A 24137-nucleotide genomic window follows, 5' to 3' on the forward strand; every position below is an offset into this window, starting at 1 on the left:
GGCGGGCTGGGGGTGACACCGGGTTTGCTCCGGCCGGAGCCGCTTCAAAAAGGGGGGGAAGGTAAAGCCGCGTCCTCCCCGCCTGTCTCCGCGCCTCTCCGCGGGTTTCCGCCTTATCCTCCTTCACGGCTCCGCTCTCTGGTCTCCACGCTTCTGCAGCTCTCGCCCTCCGTGATGCTTTGATCTTAAATAACTCTCTCCTACCGCCTGCAATAAATTATGAATTAAGGTGCTGTTGACTCATATTTACAACGTTAATAGTTTCCTCTTTGGGTCAAGAGAGGGTACGTGTGGCCGAAAGGGGATGGGAGGGAGATTTCTTTGGGGATGAACTGTGATAAACACGGATCCGCAGCTCTGATAGACCGGGAACTTGTGACTAGATGACAGGCGAGGGGAAAGGCTTCTTGCACAGAAATTCAAGAAACAGCGCCTGTTCGAGCTACTTGAAATAGCTGATTATCTTCTCCCGCCTCTCGAACGTTATTTCTGGCATTTGTAACTATAACGTACGATAGCTGATTTCTCGAAAAACTCCGTTTCAAGGAGTTAATAAAGGAATAGTGCTTAAAAATGATAAGGAGAGATTCGCTCGTTCTATTTAGCGACTCTGGGAGAGGAGAAGCTGTTGGCGCTGGCAGAGGCGATGGAGAGCGGCGGGACTGCGCGGGGGATGCGCGGAGGATGCGCGGGGCAGGAGATTCTGCTCCGGACTTTCCTTCCCAAGCTGTGGCCGAAATGAAGCACTTTCCCTCGGGTCACCGTTAACCGCAGGACGGAGAAACTTGGGTTTTTTTGAGGACGATGGAGCTGACAGGGGTGGAAGGAGAATAGCCCTGAGGATCTGGGGCAGAAACAAGGACCGAGCTGGTGCTTTCGGGGATGCCGGTGCCTCCCAGCCCGGATCCTGGTGAAGTTCTGCATCACCCAAGCCCCTCTCTGCCCCGGCCCCACTCCCTACCTGGGCTCTGGGGTTCCCTCCCAGCTCTGGCTGCTACCCTGGCTCTGGAGTCCCCTCCAACGTTTGAGTCTCTTCTCCCGAGTTTTGGGATCCTATCTCTGTTACCCTCTGGGGTCTGGGGATGCTGATGGAGATGCGGAGCTATTATCCAGGATCTGAGCATCTATTCTAGCTCTGAGTTTCTTAATGGGGATCTGGGGCTCTTACTCAGGGTCATATTTGGGGTCCAGAGCCCCTGGGTCGGGGCAGTGTCCCCAGCACGGAGCCTCGGCCAGAGCGACCCGGGAGCCCTCGGCCACCCCATCTCCTCCTGACATCTGATTATTAAAGGACGACACTCGCACAAAGGCGTCTGGACCGGGGATAAATAAAGCCCCGGTATTGATTTAAAGGGAGCTGCCGCCCAGGGTGGGGGCTGCGGGGCGGCTCCCCCGCACCGAGCCCGCAACCGCCCCCCGCCAAGGGCCAATTTCTCACGCTCAACATCCCAAGCCGACAGAAAGGGAAAATAAGAATGCAACAAAATAAAACAAATACCACCGAATAAAATAAAGGGGGGTGGGGGTCTGCATCCATTTGAAGCCGACAACTTAAATTAATACGGGGCTTGACAGAGAATGATGCTGTATTTCTGGCTCAGTCACCGTCCCTGGATCTCCCTTAATATTTAATGAAAGTCGCTGAGTTGCTCTAATTTTGCTACATAAAGGTTTACACTAGCAGACAGAGTTAAATATCCCATGCTCGGGCGGTGTGAGACTTGGCTGGCGAGCGGAGGGAGGACAGCGAAGGGAAGGGGGAAAAGCGCTAAATTCTCATCCGAGAATCCGGTGCGAACATTTAATCTTTGCTCCTGTTGTCAGTTTTATTGACTCCTCGCATGTTGAAGCTTGTAAAATATTTAAAAACGCGATCTCCCACTTCCTCCTTCCCTTTCAACACTCTGGGTTAGGACCAATTTGGTCCAGTTTGGGGGCGGCAGGGGAGGGCAGTGACTCCTGACGCCCCATCCTCCGCGGAGGACACTGGGCAGGTACCGGTGCCCCCACTTTGGGACACGCACCTCGGCCCCCGAGCTGCAGCTTCGCTGCCCAACCTCAGTGCCCTGACCGAGATCTCCCTGGTAGAGCTCAGCTGTGTTTTACATAGGATCCACCAAAAAGGTAACAGCTGCTGGCCAGGTCTTGCTACTATTTCAGCCTGTTTTCAGTGTTATTTCTCCTAGTAGCTCTGCTTTTCCCGAGGTGAATAACAGGCCTGGCATCCTAAATAGGAAGAAATTCCTTAGAGCACCTTTCCAACTTTCATCATAAGAACATTCTCCTCTGTCTCTCTGTCGCAGGCTCAGAGAGACCCGGGCGCTCAAAGCCAACCAGTGTTACCTTCCTGCTAGAAAAACCCCGAATCACCCCGCAAGGACTTGATCCCCCTTTCTGTCGTCAGTGGTTATAGGGACAAAACGCCTCTGCTGGGGTGCCCCCGGCAGCGCCCCCGTTCCCGCAGGTCCCCATTGTTCTGGTTTGGATGGGCAAACTCCCCTTCCTGCCTGGACCGGAGCCGTGCCCCTCACAGGAGCCACCTTCCAGTCCTCTTGCTGTAAACTCTATTTTCTTTTCAAATTCCATTTTAAGTCGGATATCTGTGTCTAGTTTAAAATAGGGCATCTCCAGAAACGGCCTCGCAACCTGTGCGTGTTCTCCAGCGAGTCCTGCCGGGGATGGGGAGAAAATGAGATCTCGTTGATGAAGGGATGCTGCAAAGCAGGACTCCAAGCTGTAATTTTTATATTAAGGTCGTGCTCTTTTACTAGGTTCATATGCCAGCGAGGCGTTCCCGCTTTACCAAATTTATACAAATCTTTCCTTAATTGGTAATCACAGATGCTGTAATTTAAGACCCCCAGCTACAGAGCTTTCATATTAGCTGCTGATCTATTACTGTAAATCGTCTGAAATAATCAACTCCAGGGAGTGGGGTAGAGAGAGATCCTCGCTCTAAAATATCATCGCTTGCACATCATTTTCACTCGAGAAATGATTTATCTTGGACACCACTATAAACAACACAACTCTCTCACAAACACACACACAATGGCAGCCGCACTGCTGCTGACATGTTTATTGTAATAAATCAAGAAAGGAGGGAAGGCAAAAAAAAAAAAGGTTGCGAGGAGAGGGAGAGAGAGGAATATTCCTAAAAATATCAATGAAATGCCTCGATGGGTATAAACACACATACCACCATGTGAAGAGAAATGGGAGGAAATGAAGACGGCTATTTGTCACATTTTACGACAATAACATTAATAACAAACAATAAATTTACATGGACATATAGACACGCTAGGAATTGGGAAGCCCCTGCTACTTACAATAATCCAGCCCTCGGCGTGGCTTCGTGGTTCCTGAGAATTGTTTTATTGCAGACTCCTCTCCTCTCTCCTCCTCTCCCCACTTTCTCTCTCTCCCTCTCGCTCTTTCTCTCTCTCCTTTTTTTTTCCTCAGCTATAGGCTTGTTTTTTAAAGGACAGTTGAATTTCACGTCAGACACAAGGAGACCATGTCTGCGATTTTCCTGACGAATACATATCTATTCTGCAACCTCTGCATTAATTATTTAATGAATCACGTGATGGGGAAGGGGGAAGGGGGTCTCTCAGTTTCATACTCAAAGGACCACTGTGACCTTCCACCGGAACAGGATTTTTTAAAAGAAGTTTCGAACTGAACGAAGCTTTTCTTGCTGGCCAGAGATGCCCCTGCCCAGGGCCGCCTGGCACGGGGGGTGCGCAGGGCACCCACCTCACCCACTCCTCCATCAGAAGCCACGATTCGAGGTTTATTTCCCCATCCTCTCTCCTGCCCGGAGCTTGGAGCATTTAAACCTTTCTCTAAACCTTTCCTGGAGCTTGGCTTTGCTGGACCTTGGTTCAGCTAAGCTACAGCGTGCATTTTTCCTCCTTTTGTTGTTGTTGTTGTTGTTGTTTCCCCCACCCCCCGCCTTGGCACTGAGATTTTATTACAATCTTGTACTGAATAGCACAACTGTTTGAGAGTCTGAACCAGCTGAGAATATTTTTGTACTCCTGGTTTTAAACAACTCGGCCCTCCCTTCGCCTCACTTCCAGGCCTTTCTCCCTGCCGCTGTTATTGTTTGGCCGGCCTTATTGCATTAAAAAACAATCAGATTTTCAGTCTGAAGAGCTCTGCCAAGTACAAGGATCTCGGGAAAAAAACATCGCAACAAAGGGAGGCGATGGGAAAGGCCGCGGAGCAGCCAAGGCGCGGCCCTACACCCACGGGGGAAATCGTCACCCGAGAAAACACAGCAACCTCGGGGTGTCCCAGAGCGCGGGGGACCCCAGGACAAAGCCTCTCCCACCCGTAATGTGCCAGCATCCCACAGTCCCCCCGGGGCAGTGACACCCCGGAATGCCCCCCCCCCGCCCTTCGCGGGTACAGCCCGGAGACAGCTCGTGTTACGTGGAAAAAAACCATCAAGTCTCAAAGCGGGGTTCTGCCCCACTTTAAGCCGAGCTTAGGGAGGTCTGAGCTCCCCTCGCCAGCACGGAGCGAGCGGGGAAGCGCTTGGTTTTCAAAAGCCCTCGATGATATCCGAATCGATTTTATCGAGTGGAAGCGGTTGTCGGAAGAGACGTTTGGTGAAGGTGTGGGAGGAAGTGGGGGAAAAATCCCATTAAAAGGGGCTCCTGTCGCTGGCGGGGGGGGGGGGTGGGGGAGGGTCCCACGAGGGAGGAAATTTCGGGGAGGCCTTTTATGGGAGCTTCAGGTGAATTCAGAAGCCGCAACTTTAGCTTTACTACCATTACTTCTTTTTAAACTTTTTTTTCCTTAGTCATAAAACGAAGTGTCCCTGTGAATGGAGACGAGTAAATACAAATTAAAAATAATAATAAAAAAGGAACGGAGCCGTCACAGGCAGCAAACGGGACACATACCCCCCCCTGCCCCTCCGCTGCCATTCTGGGGTTTCTCTCATGCAAAAGGAGGACCCGTTTCGGTGGTTTTTTTAAAGCCCCCAGTTCAAAGGGTCGGAAACGCGGCCATAAACAGCGGCTTCGCCTCCGAGGTGCCGTGATCAAAGCCGTTTTCTTTCTAAAGATAAAATGAACGTTTATATAGTGAGAAAGCGAGATTGATTTACGGATTTAAACACGCCGTTCTTATTGCGGATCATAAATCTGTCACTGGCGCTGAGAAACTCCCAACCCGCTGGCCCGGCCGAGCCGCCTTTCCAGCGAGCAGCGCAGGCCGGGGCCGCACGACCCCCCCGGGCCCCCTAAACCCGGCAGAGCCCCGCCTCACATCCATACAAATATAGACTGAGATACACAGATATATTTATTTTTACTTCCCGTATACCCCTTGTCTCTAATAACTACAGCTCGTTTATGCTGGGTTACGCTATTTTTCTCACATGAAGCCCGATTTTTAATCCAACTTTTAGACTCAAAGGAAACAAAGGGGTTCAGCAGCTCGGACAGGACCGGTGCCGGGGGGGTGGGTAGGGGTCCCGGTTAGGGGGTACCGGGTAGAGTCCACCCGAGCGTCCCTTGGCTCGGGGGTCCCCCGCACCGCTCCGCGCAGCTCCGCGCCAACAGCTGGGCACAGAGAGGCTTTTGAGAGCGCCGTGGGCAGGGGCAAAGTGGGAGGAGGTGCGGGGAGGACGGGGAGGGGGGGAAGATGGAGAGGGACTCTCGGAAACAAAGGAATTTCTGAAAATAAGAGGCGAGATGAGACGCGGGACGAGGGAAGAGCCGGTGGGTTGAGGGCTTTGCTCCTTCGCTTGGGGTTTGGGTTGGCGTTGGTCTCCCCAAATTATTTTTGTAGAGCAAACAGCGAGCAGTCCGCTCTGCAGAGGCAAAGCCCTGCGGAACCCCCGCGCCTCTCTCCTTCCCTGCTTTCTTACAAAGAAGCGAACGAACAAGCAAACACCGGGAGCTTTCCATGTGAAATCAGAGAAGAAAGCGCCTGCCGGCCCCGGGCTCGGCAGCAGAACGATTAAACCGTAATGAAGTAGAAATCAACCGAGTTGTAAATCCCTTCTGCACCCCTTGTTCCCCCCACCTTCTCCTCTCGGACCCGGTTCTCCGCTCGCACGGCCCGAGGCCGCGGGGAGGGCGGGCGGGACCCCGCACGGTTTTGCTGTTGCCCAGCACCATGTCCAGCCTCGGAGAGGTCAAGGGGTTTGGAGGTCACTCCCCGGCTGTAATACACCGCTAATCGCCTAGAAAACGTGTCCTCTGCGTGAACTCTATCCCCCGAGCCGGACTTGCCAGCTCTGGGTTTTGTCTCCCCAATTTTCACCCCGTTCCTGCGCCACCGTTTTCCTGCAGCGAACCCCGCACCGCCAGCTCCCCCAGGACACCCACAGTCCTGGGACACCCGCACCCCGTTACAACCGCACCCCGGCACCCTGTTCCTTTTGGGACACTCCACCAAGCCCTTCCCAAACTGTGACACGGGGAGAACTTGTTCGGTGAAAAAAAAAAAACCAAGACAGTAAGAAAAGAACCAAAGGGGGGAATCCCCAAACTCGGGCCCCCGCCCTGCCCGAGGTGCCGCTCACAGCCCCCAGGACTGAGCCCCAAGCACGCACAGCCGCGAATCCAGGAGGAAAAATCCCCTCTCGCCACAAGAAACCCGCCTGCAAACTTTCTCTGCCCGCTCCCCTCGCTCCCGATAAACCGAGAAAACAGAAGGAAAAACCCGCACAAAAATTCACGTCTTGTTTTTCTTTCTGCCCTTTTTTCTTTGCGAGCTTCTCGTTTCTTTTGCTTTCCCCAGTGTTGTGCGGAAGGAGCGCTAACCCGAGCCGGAGTGCATGCCAAGAGAGCAGCTCTGTTACCTGGTTCGCTCCCACATCCTTTTCCAGCGGCCCAGGGATGGCCCTCATGCTTTGGGTGGTTTCTTCCAAAGTGAGAGGTCTGGGGGAGGGGGTGACTTGGGGGGGCTTTGCTTTTGCTTTTTCTCCCCCAAAAATAAAGCTTTCACCTTTACGATCCAGATTTTATTATTAATATTATTATTTCCCCTGAAGATTCTCGTAGTACTCCGGGTGCTTTTTTCCCAACAGACGGTCTGCGGAGATTTGCTGTTGAATAACAATGGGAAAAGGATAAGTATTTAAAGAAAAGAAGTGATTAATGATTTTCTGTATAATTCTCGCATTTTTCTTGGCTTCTGTCTGCTTATAATGGCTGTGAACTTTTAGGTCCTATAGAAATCTTCTTTTCTCCCCCTTCTATTCTATTCATACTTTCCAGCTTTGATTTGCTTCTATAGACCCCACATTCCTGGAAGCATATGCTTTGCTTTTTGCCCTTTTTCTTTTATTTTTTTTAAGAACGATTTTTTTGGCCATTCTTAGAAGGACTATCCTGAAAATAACACCCTCTTTACAACCCCAGCACATCAAAGAGACAAACAGTAAAATAAAATGCAACAACAAAACACCCCAAGCTCTGGCATTACAATAAAATACAACCCTTACCACCCTCCCCGCAAAACAACAAAACCCCCAAAACTTTAAACGCTTGCAGTTGCCACCCCTAAAACCACGATAGTTAACCCAAAATACATCCATAAATCCAGTTCTTCTATATCAGGGTGTGCAGTAGATCTGTACCATGGGGATACATTAATATTATTTTAAAGTATTAAAGTGTCAATGGAAAGAAAGATCTAATGGCCGTGTGAGCTGGGGGCAGGGAGATTTGGGGGACACTGTATTTGCAAGGTGGTGCTGCAGTGGTTTTAATACAACTGTGGGGATAACACAGAATCACACCCCGGCTTGAAGTATTTCCAGCTCTGTCTTTGTTTCTGCATAGTGCAGGGGGATATTTCGGTCCTGCTGGGGGGTCTCGGAGAATTCCGTGGACATTGAACAAATAAGCAAAAGCCTTTTTGTTTTAAATGATGATTTTCTTCGGCGGGTGCGGAGGTTTCCTCCCCCCGCGGACCCCCTGCTCACAATAGGCTTTCTTTATGTACATTTGTAACTTGGAACTGCAATGCTATTTCGTCCTGAACAGTATTTTCGATACTTTCTATGAGAAAGAAAATGAAAATTAATACAAGAGCTGCGGCTCACAAAAGAAGCCATTTGTCTTCTTGATTATCTATTTGCTTGTCAGGCTATGAGCTATCGCAGGAGCCAGCTCCTTTGTAATATAAAAATACACAGAAAACCTGCAAACACCGAGAAACATCTGTGCAAAAATTAGACTCATTAATGCATTAACTACCTTGGAGAAGGAGATTTTGTCTTTTTTTTTAAATCGAAAAGTGTCTCTAGAGAAATACAACGTTCCATCCATTCCTTACTCAAAGCAAGGCGCTAATGACTACCTCTGGTTTGTCTGAGACCAGTTTGGGAAGAGCATATTAATATATGCTTAGAACAAATAAATCATAATATGTAAGGCTTAGCAGTACTTAAGGCTGATATACCCTATAGTCAAACATCTTTTGTTTTCATTAGGGACTTGAGGCTGTGCCATTGACAACAGAAATCCCTGGAAAAAGAGAAACGTGCTGTTTAATTAATTTATTTCAAATAGATATTTTTTGCTCACCAGAACAAAAAGACAACACCCGCCTCCCCCCAAAAAAAACACACAGGGGCAGATTCACAATGAAAAAATTTATTTCCAATCGCGTTTTTTGTGTTGGTTGTTTTGTTCCTTTTCTCCGCTATTTACAGGTATCCTGGGCAGCACGAAGGACAAAGAGAGGGGGCGGCCGGGCCGGGAGGGTTCGGGGGGCCCAGGCCGAACCCCCGCTCAGCCCGGGCTCCCCCCGCCCGCAATTCACATTGTGGGTACAAACCTGGGCTGGGCAGCGGGAGAGGAGCTTCCCGACCCCCCCGGCCCGTCCCCCCCCGGCTCGGTGCATTCAGGTGTTGCTCGCCCAATTTCTAATCTAAACCCCTTCGTTCCCCTCTCCCTCCCACCCCTTTTCCCAGACTCGCAATTAAACCTGCTGGACTCAAAAAAACAAAGCCGGGGGGTTCCTACATCACTTTCCATCCTCTCGCTTTCTTTGTCCACCACTCACTAGACCTAATTTTCCTTTCTTCCCCCCCCATGGTTGTCTCCACTTCCCCCCCCAGCACGACGAGCGCAGCGCCCGAGAGCCCCCGCTCCCCACGCTCCGTGCTCGGGGGGATTTTGGTTGTGTTGGTTGGGTTTTCTTTGTTGTTTGGTTTGGTTTGGTTGGGTTTTTTCTCCATCGTAGGACTGTGCTAGAACCGTCGCGTCTTTGGGGCATAAACTTTCCGTTTGTAGGCAAGAAAAGAAAAAGAGGAGGGGGGAAATTAAAAACAACAACAAAAAAAAAGGTGGGGGTGAAAATCCAGTTCGTCTTCAAGAAACTGAGCCTCATTTATTAAAGTGAGCGCTGGTTGTCGAGGTAATAGCAGACATAAGGTCCATCCTTTGTACGGGAGAGTAAACATGACAAATGGGGCAGAGCTTGGCGTGATTAAAGATGAAACAAGGATCCATCTTAGCCAAATCTGAACACGACTATCTGCAGCCTTCTTCTAATGGAAGAGGCACAACGGCGCAGCTCGGCTTTGTTGCAGCTGAGTCTCCCTCTGTTCCCCCTATAAATAAAGAGCAGCCCTCCTTCCCTCGCTTCTTGGAGCATTAACAACAACAAAAAAATATCATGTGTTCCCTACACACACATAAAATCACACCCACAGCCACGCACTCTCCATCCATCCATCCGTCCATCCATCCATCCATCCATCCATGGAACAGTTATAGGCTGCTGGCTGGTCCATGGGATCGGGTTTGGGATCCTCCTTGTGGGATCTGCAGGCTGGCCGAGGAACTGGAAGAGTTAGACCTTATCTTGGTATTGGGTAACTTGTGATCTTTTTTCCATTTCATCCTCCTGTTCTGGAACCAGATTTTGATCTGGCGCTCGGAGAGGCAAAGGGAGTGGGCGATCTCGACCCTGCGCCTCCGGGTGAGATAGCGGTTATAGTGAAACTCCTTCTCCAGCTCCAGGACTTGCTGCCTGGTGTAGGCTGTGCGGGAGCGTTTCGGTTCCCCTCCGGAGTAATTGGGGTTTACTGAACAAACACAAAGGAGGAAAAAGAAAATGGGAGAAAAGAAAAAAGAGGAGGAAAAAAAAAAAGAGCAGAAGAATTACTGAGCGGTTCCTTTAATGGGTCCTTTCCCCCACAAAAAGCATCACACATTCTTTTGGTGGGGGGGATATACTCAAAAAGCCACACCGCAAACCTTCTAAAAATACACCCAAATCTCCACCTCCATCCTCATTGCTTGACGTGTATTCCTGTCTAAACGTTTTTATAAGGTCCCCTAGACACATTTTCCATGCCCTCTACGTGTGTATATATCCATTTATACACACACCTCTGCCCGAGCATAACTCTGTTATCCCCAAACCTAAAGGTTCCCCCTACACACATGCAAACAGGCAAACACAGACACTCCTTTTTATTAAATATCACACACGCACCAAAAAAATAAAAAAAAAAAAAAAGATGGGGGAGGGAAAATAGTAAAAGTTTACTCAACCCGCCACTTAAATACAAATTACAAAAACATAAAACTTAACTTATGAAGATTCAACAGCCATAAAAAAGTAGCCTGCAAGAAATTGGAGGAGGATGGTAACAGAGACTTCAAAGGCACATGGCCAAGCAGAGCAATAAAAATTTATGGAGGATGTAATTATACCGCTCTGCAAACAGGCGATCGTAAATCTCCACGAATGGTTATTTTACAACCGGTGCAATAAGATTTCTACAAGACTTTGAGGTGCTACTTAGTATAAAGCAAAGCCACTTTAGTTCACTTACCCGTGCTTACATGGACTTTTTTCATCCAGGGGTAAACTACCGGCTCTTTGCAAGAGGAACTGGCAGGGCTTTGGTTCAGAGAGTTTTGGCTACAGGAGGGTGGCGGGCTGGGGGTGCCCGGCTCGCAGGGCGGCTGCGGCTCCGAGAGGCGGCTGTGCAGTGCGGCCGGAGGATGGACATGACCCCGGGGGGACAACACCGCTGCTGGGTGGCCGGAGCTCGGGCAGGACGCGTAGAGCTGCTCCTTGCAGGCTGACCGCGGCGGGTACATCGCTTCATGCTGGAAAGTGCTCTCTCGCCTCTGGCTGCTGTAATATTCCGGCGAGTGATTGGGAAGGTAATCGCTGTGGGAATACTCTTCACAGGGTGGGAACTTGGGGTCCACATAGTTCGAGTTGATCAAAAACGAGCTCATGGCCATTAATTTCTTAGAATTGCACACACGAAAAAAAAATATATGTATCTCTCTCCTAAAATTTATTCCTGTCCCCCCCCCTTTACTCGTTTTCCTGTTTCGTGAAACCCTCCTACTTACTGTCAAGTGAACAAAGTTGGAGTCCATGTGACAGCGCGGGCCAATGGCGAGGTGCCCTGCGAGCCCCGGATAAGGAAATCTGCCCAGCCCGGGTTCTCCCGGGGCCCCGAGCATCCCCGGGGAGGCGACGGGGGCGCCCGCTCCCCTCCGGCCCCTCCGGCCGCCCCGGCCCCGCCGGCCCCAGCGGCCCCAGGCTGCGCAGCGCCCGCGGGCGAGAACCGGCCCCCCCGGCCCACACCCCTCGGGGGTGTGTCCTGGCTCGGGGCGGGAGGGAACCGGGGAAGGAGGGCGGGAAAGAAATAAAAATATCGCCCCCCCCGGTCCAAGGGAAAAAAAAAATCCAGTGTAAAAATGATTTTTCAGGTTTTTTTCAGCACATGATCCATGGCGGTCCCTCCGGGTGGCGGCTGCATCTCATTCCGCGCTAAGGTGATACGGGAAGGGACATTGCGCCCCGAGCCTGGCAGAGATGAATAGGGCTTGTTTGGGATCGATAAGAAATTCATCAGCTAATTCGGGGTACCCGGGCTCCTAAATCACATTTAGCTGTGCTCTAAGATTGACTGGTTTCCCACGCACCGATGGAAAAAAAGGGAGCCCGTCCTCCGAGCAAGAAATCAGGGACTTGATGAACAATTACAAAAGCGAATTAGCCCGAGTCCTAATGCATCTTCGCCTCGCCCTTCTTGTAATAAAGACGCTTTAAAAGCCAGAGCGAACCAGCAGCATTTCAAAAGCCGCCCCTAATTCCTCAAATTCGCGTTTAAATCTGAAACGCGCAATAAGCTCCTCACAAGCGGCAGGAAAGCAAGCGATATTTCTTCTTTTTTTCGGTGTCAGTGTGGAGATTACACAAACTAAAGCAATAGCGGGATCCTGGCTCCCAAACCGCAGTAATAACGCCCCTGACCTCCCCCAGCTTCGCAGCTCAGATTTTATCTCCAAATGATGATAAAGTTTATCGCAGGAGCGCTGGAGTTGAGCTAAGGTCAAATCCAAAGTATTTCTTTTCAGCTATAAAACGGTTTTCTGGTTAAGACCTTGTTCTCACAATTTTATTTAGGGTTCTGGGGGTGCGGATGGCTTTTTTTTTTGCTTTATTTTTAATACCTTCTGGGATTGTGACCTGTAGTGTTTGTGTCAACTACATATTCCCCTAGATACGAATTTGTGACCCAACTTCCTTTACACAAATTCGGATCTACAGGGTACATATAGAAGACAGATGCATCCTCCTTGGTCACAGATCTCCGCCTATTGCCATGATTATCTTCTGGGGCAGGGGGGCAAAGTTTTGTGACTCAAGAAATCAAGAATTTATCTAAAGATGGTTAAAATATTAACTCTTCACAGGAAAGACAATGAAAGCACTAATTCAGTATCCGAATATCTGATACGAGGTTGGATAATTAGAATTTTCCTCCCTTCTCTGTACCTTATACATCAGTTTACTGCCGTGCTAAAAAAATATCGCTTTCTGAGCTGAATATAGAAATACAGACGCACAACGAGACTCGAATCCAAATAATTGCCGTTTAAAAGCAAAACGCCATCGCTCCGTTCCCCCTCCACCCCGAAACCCTCCTAATTATTCCCTGATACGCAGCGCTGAGATTTCATCCATTTTTCGTTCTTGGAGGTCAACCGAGGTCTGAGTTGATACGAACCGAGGTTTGAGTTGGTACGAACCGAGGTTTGAGTTGACACGAACCGAGGTTTGAGTTGGTACGAACCGAGGTTTGAATTGACACGAACCGAGGTTTGAGTTGATACGAACCAAGGTTTGAGTTGATACGAACCAAGGTTTGAGTTGGTACGTGTGTGTGCGCGAAAAAAACAAATGAAAAAAGAGAGAGAGGGGAAAAAAAAGGAAGGAGCAGATGAAAAGAAATACAGAATGTAAAGGCAGATGGGACGACAGGTTTTTTTTTTAATGACAGGCAATTCTTTTTACAACCCGAGAAAAAGATCAAAGGCGTTTCATTTCCGAAAAAGGGATATAAAGCAATAAAATATTCATACTGTCTAGGTAATGAACCTTCATTCGGAACTAATGAGGGTAGCATCATGTTGAGATTTCGTTTAAAATTACAGTTGCCCAAGAGATTAAAAGTAGAGCATCCTCTCATCCTCTCCCCCCCCACCCCCCTTTTTTTTGTATTTCAAAAGACAGAACATTTTTGGTCAAGTGTTTCTCGAATTAATTGCATTTAAATGCCACAGCAGACAAGCTACCAGAGAAAAACTGCATTTCCCCTACATTAAAATTCCTGGGAAAGCATCTTAAATCTATTTCACAAACTCCTGCATTTTATTTTTCTGCCGAAAATAGTTACGACCAAGAATTCGTGCCCCGTAGTTTTCCCGGACACACGATGCCCCGATATTTTTCAGGTGAATAGTCGTTTTTCCCGATAAAACGTATGAACCCCAGATAAGCAGAAAAACGAACCTATATTTTAATAAACCGACCCAAATTCCCCGAAGCATTTGACAGCCCGAACGAGCCCCAGGTTTGAGAACAGCGGAGCCAACGCCGCCGCGCTCCGGCCGTGGCAGCGGCTCCCCCCGCCGCACCCGCGCTCGGGCAGCGAACAGCAGCGCTACAATTGACCTTCCCCTCTAAAACCTGCCGTGAAAGTAACAAGTCAAATCAAATCTGCTTGTACAACGTGTAGGTAAATGCCATAAAATAATTCTACACAACCAATCCCATTAGAGCTCTCCCCCCTTTTTTTCTCTCTCTCTCTCTTAAATTTTGTTCCTCCTTCCCAAGCCTATATCTGATTTATTTTATTGTATTTCCTCACAGACGGTACCGTAGCGATCTCCTAACTGAGGAGAGGAACCTGGATAAGAATAACTAGGCCTATTCTGTATTTTTAACCCCCTCCCACATCCTTTAAAAAAATCGGTTTTAATTTTCCTACCCAAAGGCACACGGGGTTTGGAGCCAGCAAACCAGCACCCCTAGCGTTTACCAGAATTCTTCCCCCCACACACCTCCAAGAAATCTCCCTGAGCCCAAATTAAAGGCAGCCCCTCGCTGCCCCCCCGCACACCTTTACCCCTGCGCTGGGAAACCGCCCCACGCCGCGGAAGTTTCTCACCGCAAATTTCACTCGAGCTCTTTTCCATTTCAAAGCGACCTCAATGGGGAGGAAGGCGGGGGGGGGGGAGTCCCGCATCCCCCAGCCTCTTCTCTTCCCAGCCAGGGGAGGTCGGGGGAGCCCCCAACCCGCCCCAAAAACCCCCAAAGGCACCTGCCAGGGCAGCGGGGGCTGTTGAGCCGCTCCTGGTGCTCAGCGCCGTTTTGGTCGCCCCAAATGAGGGGACCTGAAGCGAGGGTTGCCCCCCCCGCCCAGGTGTAACCCCGCCAGCCGTACCTACCTTGGCAAAACGTGGGTCCCTTCCCCGGAGCAATCCCCGAGGGTTCAGGGCGCTCCCTCAAAACTTGGTAAGGTTTTGCAGGCGGAATCCTATAGAAACCCCCTAAACACCCCCCACCTCCCCCCCCCCGGCCCGCTACCCCCTCCCCAATCCCGCCTGGGCTCTTCTGCTCTCTCTCTCCCCCGTGTTGCTTTTTCAATGAGATTATTTCTCGATAAGAACACTAATTTCCCTCTCTCTTCTTCTTCTCCTTTTTTTTTTTTTTGGTGGGGTTTGGTGGTGCCCCCTCCCCCTCTCCCCCAGTATAAACCACTATTGTCCTTACAGGCGAGCGGAACTGCTCCTGGCAGCGCCAGGAGGCCCTCTGAGCATTTTGGGGTGGGAAACCCGCAAGTTTTGGTATTAATCTCATAGTTTGTCAGTCTTTGTTAAACAGCGAGGCGTGTCCGCAGCGCGGCGGCCGCCGAGAGCCGCGCTGACCCGCGCTTCACCCCGCGCCGCTCCGCGCCCCCCCAAGCCCCGCTCCGCGCCCCCAGCCCCGCTCCGCGCTTGCTTTTTATTTCTCACCCACCCCCCGCCCCGGGTATATTCCCCAACCTCCTCCAGGGATCTGCTCTCGAGCCTGGCAGCATTTAGGATGGGGTTTTGACTTTCTTTTTTTCCCTTTCGGAAGAGCAAACCTTTCGGGTTTGTGTATTAAACTGGGAATGCCCCCCCCCCGCCGCAGCAAACGGGGAGAACTGGAAGCCTGAGGTGCTTCTCTAGGGGAGAACGTTTAATAAGGAGCAACCAGTCCCTCGGTTGCGTCTGAGCTGTATAAATGTACCGAGGGTGGAAACCAGCCCACACCTGTTTTGCAACGGGGAAAGGGAGGTTTAAGCCTTGCGTGGTTTCCCTCCCAGCCTTGGGTGTCCTTTCCATTTCTCATGGATAAAAAAATCAGACTTTCACCTCAAGCCCTCGATGCAGGGAGCGCTGGCCGGGCAGCATCCCTGCCGATCCACCTTACCACCACCAACCCTGAGAAACAGCTCATTTGGGGAAGAAAAACGGGATTAAAAAGCTCATTCCATTGATTGTCAGGTAGGGAAAAGAAAAAGAAGGCAAACCCACCCCGACCGGTGCTCGCAGCGCTCGGCTGGTGCTGCGGGACGCAGAGCCCGGGCCGAGCCGAGTCCGCCCCGAGCGAGGGAGATGAATTAGAAATAGCCTTGGAAATGATACCTTTAATTTCCTCCCTCTGCCCTCCCTCCCTCACCCCTCCAAATGAACCCACTTCACACCAACACGCAGCCTCGCGTCCCTAAATTGAAAGTTAAACGTTGTGATGTAGGAGTGAATATTATAAGGAAAGTTGGGAGGTGTTTTTTTTTCTATCTTTTATTTCTTTATTGCCGTGAAATTATACCTTCTTGTTTTAATATCCCGAAAACAAATGGCCTTTATTATCCGTTACCTGTTCTATAAACCTGGAGTAGAAATGACTGTTCTAGAGAGATAAGTATAGTAATTACAAGGGCGAAGAGATGGATCACCCAAGTTACAACTAAACGGTAGCCCTTATATAGTGATATTTTATAAATACCAAGCAAATTCATGGCAATTAATTAAACCCGAGCCTTATCACGCGAAACAAAACGCTTTACGTTCTCTTGAATTTCACCTACTCCATGAATATATCCGCATCGGGAAAGCAAATGGATTTTCCAGAATGCCTTTCCCAGGGCTCTAATATTCTCTCTTTCTCTTCCAAGAAAAATGACCCTTGTTATAAGTATTTAGTCACTCAAAATATTTAAAAGCCGAGGGGGAAAAAAGGCAAATTGCAGGGCTTTTTTTCCCCTAGAAAAGTTTGCCGTGCTATGACTGTTTGCTTAAGAAGCGATTCCAAAGATCTACCCCGGTCCCAGTGCAACTAATATTTAGAGTTTGGAGGGTTCAAAGTCTGGCAGTGTAGAAATAACTTTGAAATGCCAAGGGAAATATTTATTACATCAGTTCATTAAACTGTTGCAATGACCAGAGTGGAGTCACATTTCAAGCAAGGGATAGAAAACATTTCATTCCAATTCTGACGGAAAGCGTGCTGCAAAACAAAAATAACTCCGACCCGTCCGAGCCACGAAACGGGCGCTCAAAAGAGCCTTTAAATACATACATTGAGTTTTGCAAAGCCACCAGTCCGTTGGTTTTGCACATAGATCATTATTCTAGGTTTCCTTGGGTTAAAATAGAAATTAGAAGAGTAAATAATGGACGTTATTTCGTGTAATTCTTATATATTTTTGGATGGTATTTGCCCTCATAACGAGTGGGAGGCAGGAACCTCTCCAAGGGACTTTCCGAGGGAAGATGTTACAACACATTTTCACCAACCGTGTCAGCCCTTTTCTTTGGGTATAATTTAAACCCTATCCAAACAGAGCTGACGCAGGAACGAAAATTATTTCTTAACTGCTCGCGTTAATATCCTAGAGGGACCTCCACGTAATTGGATTGAATAAATGCATTTCCCCCTATATTCTGCTAATTCGCCTCCAAACAGCGTTGCAGGGGTTATCTTAGACAAACACCACGCAGTTGCTCGACGTTTCCTCGCGGGAGCCCCGAATCAATGCAGGTTCTTTGGTACCGACCCCCCACCCTGTCCCCCTCGCTCCGGGTCGCTCCCACCTCGTCTGGTCTCTCCCATGGCTGCCGGGAGCGGAGCCTCTTCCTCCCACCTCGCTCCCCCCTTTCTCCCTCTCCCCTTTTCTCCACCCTGACATCAGTCTATCAGGGTTATACACAGGACTGAGTCACGCACAGCCTAAACTTTTGACCCTCAACTTTTTGACCCCTTCGAGCTATAATGCTGTATTAACAAGCCCCCCAAGACCAGAGTTACTGTCTTCGTCTCTAGAAATTCATGCGGCGCTGATTTCCCATTTTATTTATTTTGATTAAAAAGAAAAGAAAAAAAAAATAAGCTGGACATTTCTTAGTGATTTTTTTTTTCCTAGGGAAGAACTAAAAAATCAGAGCTTTGCAAACATTAGATGTTTATCCCAGCTCACCCACTGCTGTCGTAGACCGTTTTGTTTCATTTTTCGCTTTTCCTTCCCCCTACTTTTATAATTGAAAGTATAAGAGAGGGAAAAATAGCAAACCTTGAACCACTGTGATATTTTATTTGGGATTTCACCTAAATGGGTTGCTGACTGCACTAATTAGATTGTTTGGTTTGGTTGTTGTGGGATATTTTGTTTTCTGTTGGTTTTTCTCCTTTTTGGGGGGATAAAGAGGGAGATGTTTTTATGATTCGATGTTCCTGTGATTCTCCCCACAGCACCGGAGCTCGGAACGAGCAGCGCGGCAGCCGGAGCCCGGGGGGGACCCGCGGGGGGAACCGAGCCCGGGGATCCCGATCCCGCTCCAGCCCGGCCCGGCCCGGCCCGGCCCCGCTGCCCGTGAACTTGGTCTCAGGCGGGCTCTGCTGGCTGCTCGGGGACGTTACAGCCCCGGCGCCTGCACCGCGTCCCCTGCCCGGGGCTCCCCCCGCTCCAGCCCCAATTCAGCCCAAATTCCGCTCCCCCCCTCCCCATTTTGCAGGCTCTCCCTGTATAAACAGAGCCCGGATTTGTCACCGAGCGAATGTCCTTTACACAAAATCCCAGCGCTGTAATTTGTTTTGACTTGTAGGATATATATATATATCTATATGTGTATATATACACACACACACACACACATGTTAAAAAGAGATAAATCAAAGTGGAAAAAAACCTCGTACTAGTCGGATTCTTTCAACGCTCGCTGTCAAAATAGTTTCTTTTTAAAGCTATTTAGGGAAACAGTACACGGAAAAACTACGCAGGGTGGACACCTCTCGAGTTAAGTTATCAACCTCCTTCCAAATACCATTTGTTTCACCTTAGGAGAGGAAAGAATGGGAAAAATCAGTTCAGACGCCGAAATAGCCACGTTCTGAAAGAAAATTTCATTCTGAAATCCGTTCTAGGGCTGGAAAGAGACCCCCGGAGGAGGAGCTAAACCTCATAAAAAGTCCTTTTCGGGTTCCCTAATTGAGGAGGGACCTTTATCAAGAGGATTTTAAATAATCCCGTCAGCTCCTTCCCTTCGGGTCGGACGTGTAATAAAAAATAGGGGGGAAAAATACAAGAAAAAAAGGAAGGGGTTGGGGCTGAGGGAAAGAAAGAGCAATTTCTCAGCCTGAAATTCAGCTGTGGGGGAGGGAAAGGGGCTGAGGAGCTGGAGGGAAAGGGCTGGTTTCCTTCCAAACCCTTCCCTTCGGGGGAGGTCACGGTGTGTGTGTGGAGCCAGGAGTCATTTACAGGATTATCGCAAATAAATAGGTGAAGAATCGGATTCTTCCTTTAAATAGACCAAAATACAAGAATTACAGCCCGAGCAGTGCGATTTCTAGTCCCTGTCGCCAGCCCATCCCCGCCAAGGCAGATAAGGACCCAAAGCCTCCCAACCTTCATTTTGGTGGCCAAGAGAGAGAAAAAAAGGCGGGGGGGTGTGGGGGGAAGATCCCTTTGGCTTCTCAAAAGCATAATCACCACATTGTTGGTGTGTGTCTGTACTGGAGCAGCACCATGAGGCACATCCAACCCTCCCCCTCTCTTACTGCCGGTCCCAGCCGGGCACTGGGACTTGGTAAATTCAAGAAGAAATCAAAAGCCCAAATCCTGGAGCTTGTGTTTGCGTTACAAAGGTGCCCGGGCAGCCCCGGCTCCGCGTCGGGCTGGGATGCGATGCTGAGAGGAGCCGGGCTGTACAAGTCTGCTGACCTCGGAATGATCCCTCTTGCCTATGAATTATTGATGAGATATGAGCTCTGATTTCTCTTTTCAGTATGCAAACCCCATTATACTGTTAAAATGGCGATTTAATCGTTTAGAATAGCTGCGCTTTTTTCCAACTCATTTGTGCCCCTTCCTTTTCATTTAATTCTCTTAATTAAATCCTTTAACAGATTTTAATCGCTTTTTGTTGAATAAAATAAGATATCATACACATCTGTAACTAGGTTACCTTGGCGAAGTTTGGTTTTGGTGGGGTTTCTTTGTTTTGGTTTTGGTGTTACTTTGGTCTGCTCGCTTTCTTGGTTGAATTTAAAAAACCTGGCTGGAAGGAAATCTAATTTAGTGTTACGCCATACCCAGTGATCAAAGACGGTCTGGAGTGCACACACACTTAAAAGAAATCACAAAAAAATACATTAAAATAAAACAAGCCATGACGATGGCCTGACAGCCTGGAGCTGCCTTTGGCACCGCAGCGCGCCCTGAGCCTCGCTGCACTAACGCGTTGTCCCTCCCGTGTCTCGCTGAACAAACCTGGCAACCAAGTGGGTATTTTAGGGGTGAAATGGCGCCTTTTTCACCCCTCAGCAGCAGGCTGGCCCTGGGGAGATGCCCCAAAAGGCAGCTTGAGGGGGGCTGGAATGAATTAATGAATGAATGGAGATGCTCAGCTCAGTTGGTCCAGCCTGTGGAGCCTGGGCTGGATCCTGAGTGAGAAATCACTGCTTTGGGCGTTCTTTTATTTTTCCAAAGTACCAGCGACGTTTATATACTGTTCACTAAACAAAACAGGAAACCTTTGGGGATGGCGAGAACATGAGACATGACAAGGGGGGGGCGGGAAAGAAAGAAAAAAACAAAGGCAAAAGTGTCTGTGGTCGCAGCGGATCTCAGTCAGTGAGGGGCTGAGCCAGGTGAGCTCATGGGAGGCTCCTCCAGGCTGGGGCAGCCCCTGCACTGTGGGGCAAACGGCCCCAGGCTGCTCGGGCCACCATTGGCCGCAGTTCTGGGGAGTCCCTAAAGCGAAGGTTTGCCCGTTGGTACCCAGAGTCATGGCATAAAGGTCTGTGCCACAGCACGTTTTAAATATATATATACACATGTATTTTTGCCTTTCTAAATAGTAATCATGTACCAGACATTCTCCATATTCTTAAACCCGATATTAAAGCACTTTGTATTTATTCTGTCTTCTCCAGCTCCAGAAGAACTAATTGTCCCATGTCTGCTGTATGCCATTAAAGCGAGAGAAATGATGAAAAGCGCAAAGGAAAATCCCCGCCTACCTGCACGGTCAGAGCTCCTTTTTCCTGTTTACTCTCCTTATACTTCCTTTGCACCAGCCACAGGGAGGGGTTTTTTCTTTCTTTAAAGGATGGGGTGGGGGGGAAGCCTGTGCTAAGCCTGTGACCCTTCCAGGCTGGAACTGGCAGACAATGACACCTCCCTGTGCCTCACAGGAAACTGGAGGTTCACACCATGGGGGTGGGAGGGAATCCAGCTTGTAAAAAATATCTTAAAACATTTAAAAAACAAAGCTGCATATTGCAGGTAGAAAGCAGATCTCATGGCCAGAGAACGGGGCTTCTTGTGAGCTATAGGCAGGAAGGAGGATGATATTATTACACCAGTCCCTGCTCCCTCGCTGTGACACAGGCCTGGTGCCACCTCTATGCCGAGGATGCCAAAATCAAAGGGATGGCGCAGGGTTGTCACCTGATGTCACCCATGCAGTCGTTTCCTCCTGTAGTTAAACTGCAAATTCCCCTTGGTCTGGTTGGCTTGGTCTGCTCTTTTTTCCCCTTGAAATAACATGTCGTGTACACCAATCTTTTAGAAATGGTGTTGCTTCAGAAAAAAAGCCCCCTGTGCTTCCTGTGATGAGAGTGAATTTGGAAGGAAAGTTTCCCTGGGACTGTATAAAAACTGAATATCTTCGAGTGGGGATGGGGCAGTGGCGCAGGTGATGGATGGGGGAGAGGTGGATGGGTGGGTAGATCTATGGACACATGGATGGATTAATATCCTTTGGAAACACGGTGTTTGTGGGTACATGTATGCATTGAACATACGGTTACATTTTTCCACATACATTTAGGTGAATCACTCGCAAACATTTGAATCAGTCAGAATCCTTTCTGGTGGGCAGTATAGAGCAGAAGGCTAAAGCGTTAGGCCAGCCCTTGGTCCAAGCCCAGTCCCACACCCGCTTTAACCCACCCCCTGCTTTAACCCACCGCCTGCAGCCTGTGCAGCTAAATCCACCTCTAAAGACCACTCCATGGAAACCCTTCAGGATCTCATCAAATATCTTTATTATCGACTGAAAAGCAGGCACAGAGATTAGGGAGCGGTTGTTCAGCATAAACCAGCCTGCTGGGCAGGGAAGGCTCCCTGCACCTTGCTTCCCTTCCTGAACCTCCAGCTTCTGCCTCTGCGTTCCCAGGTTTGGAGAGCAGAGCTTTTCCAGGGTCGCACTGGCCACCCCCTGATTGCCCAGGGACAAGCCAGAAGTTCACATGTTGATAGCAAAGATATTAGGAGCCACATGGAGCAGGACAGGAAAAAGAGCCCAAGGAAGGAAAAGCAATCTCCAAAGTGTGCTACAGGGGGACATTCTGCTTTGTGTAAAAGAGACGGACATGTGTCCACCAAATGTTGACTTACCGTAAAAAGGAGGGGGGAAAAAAGAGAAGCTTGTGAGTGCTCTAAATTTTAGAACCCCCCACCCCTCCCAGTACCTCTGCTTTGAACTCTTTCTGGGTTTAAATTTTTTAAGGAGAGAGGAGGAATAGATGTGTGGATAGAGTGTGGATGAAGCGTCCCCCCAACTCTGCTGCAGATGGGGCGACTTGGCTTTCAAAAAAACCAATTTCTCCAGGCTTTTTTGGTTGCTTTGTTGTGCTCTATCTACTCTATTTTGCTCTGGTTTGCTCTGTTCTGCTCTATCTGTGCGGCCGCAGAACCGGAGCCTCCGGCCGGGGCCACCTGCCCGGAGCGGGGCCGCAGCCCCCGCAGCCCCCGGCCCCCCCTGCCCTGCCCCTCTCCCTTGTTTATTTGCCCGAAGGAAAAGGGCCGCTGCCTGCCCTGTCCAGAACCGAGTCACCCTCAGAGGGAATCTGGGAGATATGGGTGGGTTCCATAAGGTCTGGAGGGTCCGTGTGCAAACTGCAGCCTCTCTGATTATTTTTCTGTAGCACTTCAAGGCGGGCTGGAGACATAACAGCGATCAGGCAGTGTCTCCATATGGTAGAAACGAACTACGGAAATATGAGGACAGTAGTTGGTATTATTGGGGAAAAAAAATCAAATAAAATTAAAAAAGAAACACAACAATAAGAGTGAAAAAAATAATAAAGCCCGGGGGACGGGGGAACCAAACCAAACCAAACCAAATCAAACCAAACCAAGCCGAACCAAACCAAACCAACCTGCGCCTACAAAGGGAGAAAGGGGACAAAAAAAAATGAAGTGCACACATTTCTTGGCAAGCGAGTGAAAATAATGAAAATAGAAAGGTGTTAACAACCTGAAGAGCACAGACAGAATATAGCTAATATAGCTACTTGAAATGCAAAGGCATGGGCCAGATTTGTGGCTCCCTGCGAGCAGTACAAACCACACCGAATCATCTGCAGTCAGCAGCGAGAGCCTTTCAGAGGGCGAGGGACAAACCCAAACTTTGTCTGAAGTGCATGTCCCCCGGCAAGGACAGGATGGAGTTTGCTTTGCCATGATAATGAATCTTTACAGATTTTCTATCTCCCGCTCCCACAAAGTTTCCTTGTGGGCCCCGGAGCTGTGATGGAAATGTAATGCAATTGCAGCTCTCGGGAGGACAAGAATTAGGACCTTCTGAAAGTGAGAAATAAAGCTCTGAAAGAGAGACAGACCCTTTTTCCTCCCCACTCAGCCTTCAGCCATGTCAACCCGTTTAAAATAGTTTAAACAGATAATATTTCAGAAAAACTTACTTTCAGGACTCCAGTCTATTGGCTCTCGGGACTGAAAACTGGACCCGCAAAACATGTTCCCTGCAATTGCAACGTTTATCTCATCTGGAAAAGTGCTCACCCATTGCTGCCCCTTACAAGCCAAACCAAGCAGTTAAAGTGTCACTTAACATTCTAGAGAATGTGAAATATATTGTACATTGTCAACTCCCCAAAACCATAAAACTAACTTTATGGACCTCACGTGACTTTTGAGAGCCAGTGAGGGGTATCTGTCTGAGCTCTGGGCGATTTTTACGATCTAACTTCTAGATAAAACCCTATCCATTTGACATCTAAATGTCATACCCACTTTTGGTATAGTTTGCTATTGGTAAAAACAAAAAAAAAAAAAATCAAGGGAAGGCGAGCAAATGGTTTGGGATCTGACAGTCCACTTCACATCCCTCTCAAAATCACTTAAGAAGTACCTAAACAGTGGGAGATTAAGTTTGGTAAGTTTTAAGCTCCAACTTTACTTGCTACGAACAGAAAGCCTAAGCTGTGCTGTAGAGATGGCAGCGGCGCTTTGCCGAATCGAGCGACTTTAAAGCGGAGTTTCTTGTGCCTGGGTGGATTCCCTG

General features: G+C 49.0%; 2 protein-coding genes and 1 long non-coding RNA gene across 11 annotated transcripts in view; 1 reads left to right on the forward strand and 2 right to left on the reverse strand.

Moving 5' to 3' along the window:
- HOXB3 (homeobox B3) overlaps positions 1–24137 on the reverse strand; it is a 55395-nt gene that overhangs the window by 16214 nt on the left and 15044 nt on the right. Inside the window, exons 1-2 of one of the 4 annotated variants that reach the window (XM_071798160.1) lie at positions 23536–23628; positions 6830–7075 (exon numbers count right to left, since the gene is read on the reverse strand). The gene's annotated coding sequence lies outside the window, so the exon portion shown is untranslated. Of the gene's footprint in view, positions 1–3332; positions 4312–6829; positions 7076–14750; positions 14813–23535; positions 23629–24137 lie in introns of those variants that run through there. The other 3 variants (XM_071798161.1, XM_065856153.2, XM_071798162.1) reach the window with 3 other exon arrangements.
- Positions 8615–23615, reverse strand: HOXB4 (homeobox B4). 3 transcript variants are annotated; one of them, XM_071798164.1, is made up of 3 exons: positions 23536–23615; positions 10826–11252; positions 8615–10069 (listed from the first exon to the last, which is right to left on the reverse strand). In XM_071798164.1, the coding sequence occupies exons 2-3, from the start codon at positions 11244–11246 to the stop codon at positions 9753–9755; spliced, it is 738 nt and encodes a 245-aa protein (XP_071654265.1). In that variant the 5' UTR covers positions 11247–11252; positions 23536–23615; the 3' UTR covers positions 8615–9752. The 3 variants fall into 3 exon arrangements, with proteins under 3 accessions (XP_071654265.1, XP_065712230.1, XP_071654264.1); XM_065856158.2 differs by lacking the exon at positions 23536–23615 and adding an exon at positions 11361–12524; XM_071798163.1 differs by lacking the exon at positions 23536–23615 and having other exon boundaries at positions 10826–12524.
- LOC139825471 (uncharacterized) overlaps positions 10795–24137 on the forward strand; it is a 28047-nt gene continuing 14704 nt past the window's right edge. For 3 of the 4 annotated variants that reach the window (XR_011735536.1, XR_011735538.1, XR_011735535.1), the window contains exons 1-2: positions 10795–11162; positions 20761–20854. This is a non-coding gene — a long non-coding RNA (uncharacterized lncRNA). Of the gene's footprint in view, positions 11163–15386; positions 15834–20760; positions 20855–24137 lie in introns of those variants that run through there. The other variant, XR_011735537.1, reaches the window with a different exon arrangement.

Source organism: Patagioenas fasciata, chromosome 22 (genome assembly GCF_037038585.1).
Source record: "Patagioenas fasciata isolate bPatFas1 chromosome 22, bPatFas1.hap1, whole genome shotgun sequence".
In the NCBI taxonomy this organism is placed as follows: Eukaryota; Metazoa; Chordata; class Aves; order Columbiformes; family Columbidae; genus Patagioenas; species Patagioenas fasciata.

What these genes read in the sequence shown, in the direction of transcription:
- HOXB4 (XM_071798163.1), bottom strand. Translation starts at nt 11,474, where the DNA reads ATGCTCGGGGCCCCGGGAGAACCCGGGCTGGGCAGATTTCCTTATCCG. An exon ending in AAAAGTCCATGTAAGCACGG is followed by an intron (nt 10,070 to 10,825) that starts GTAAGTGAACTA and finishes GTGTTTGTTCAG; the next exon opens with TAAACCCCAATTACTCCGGA.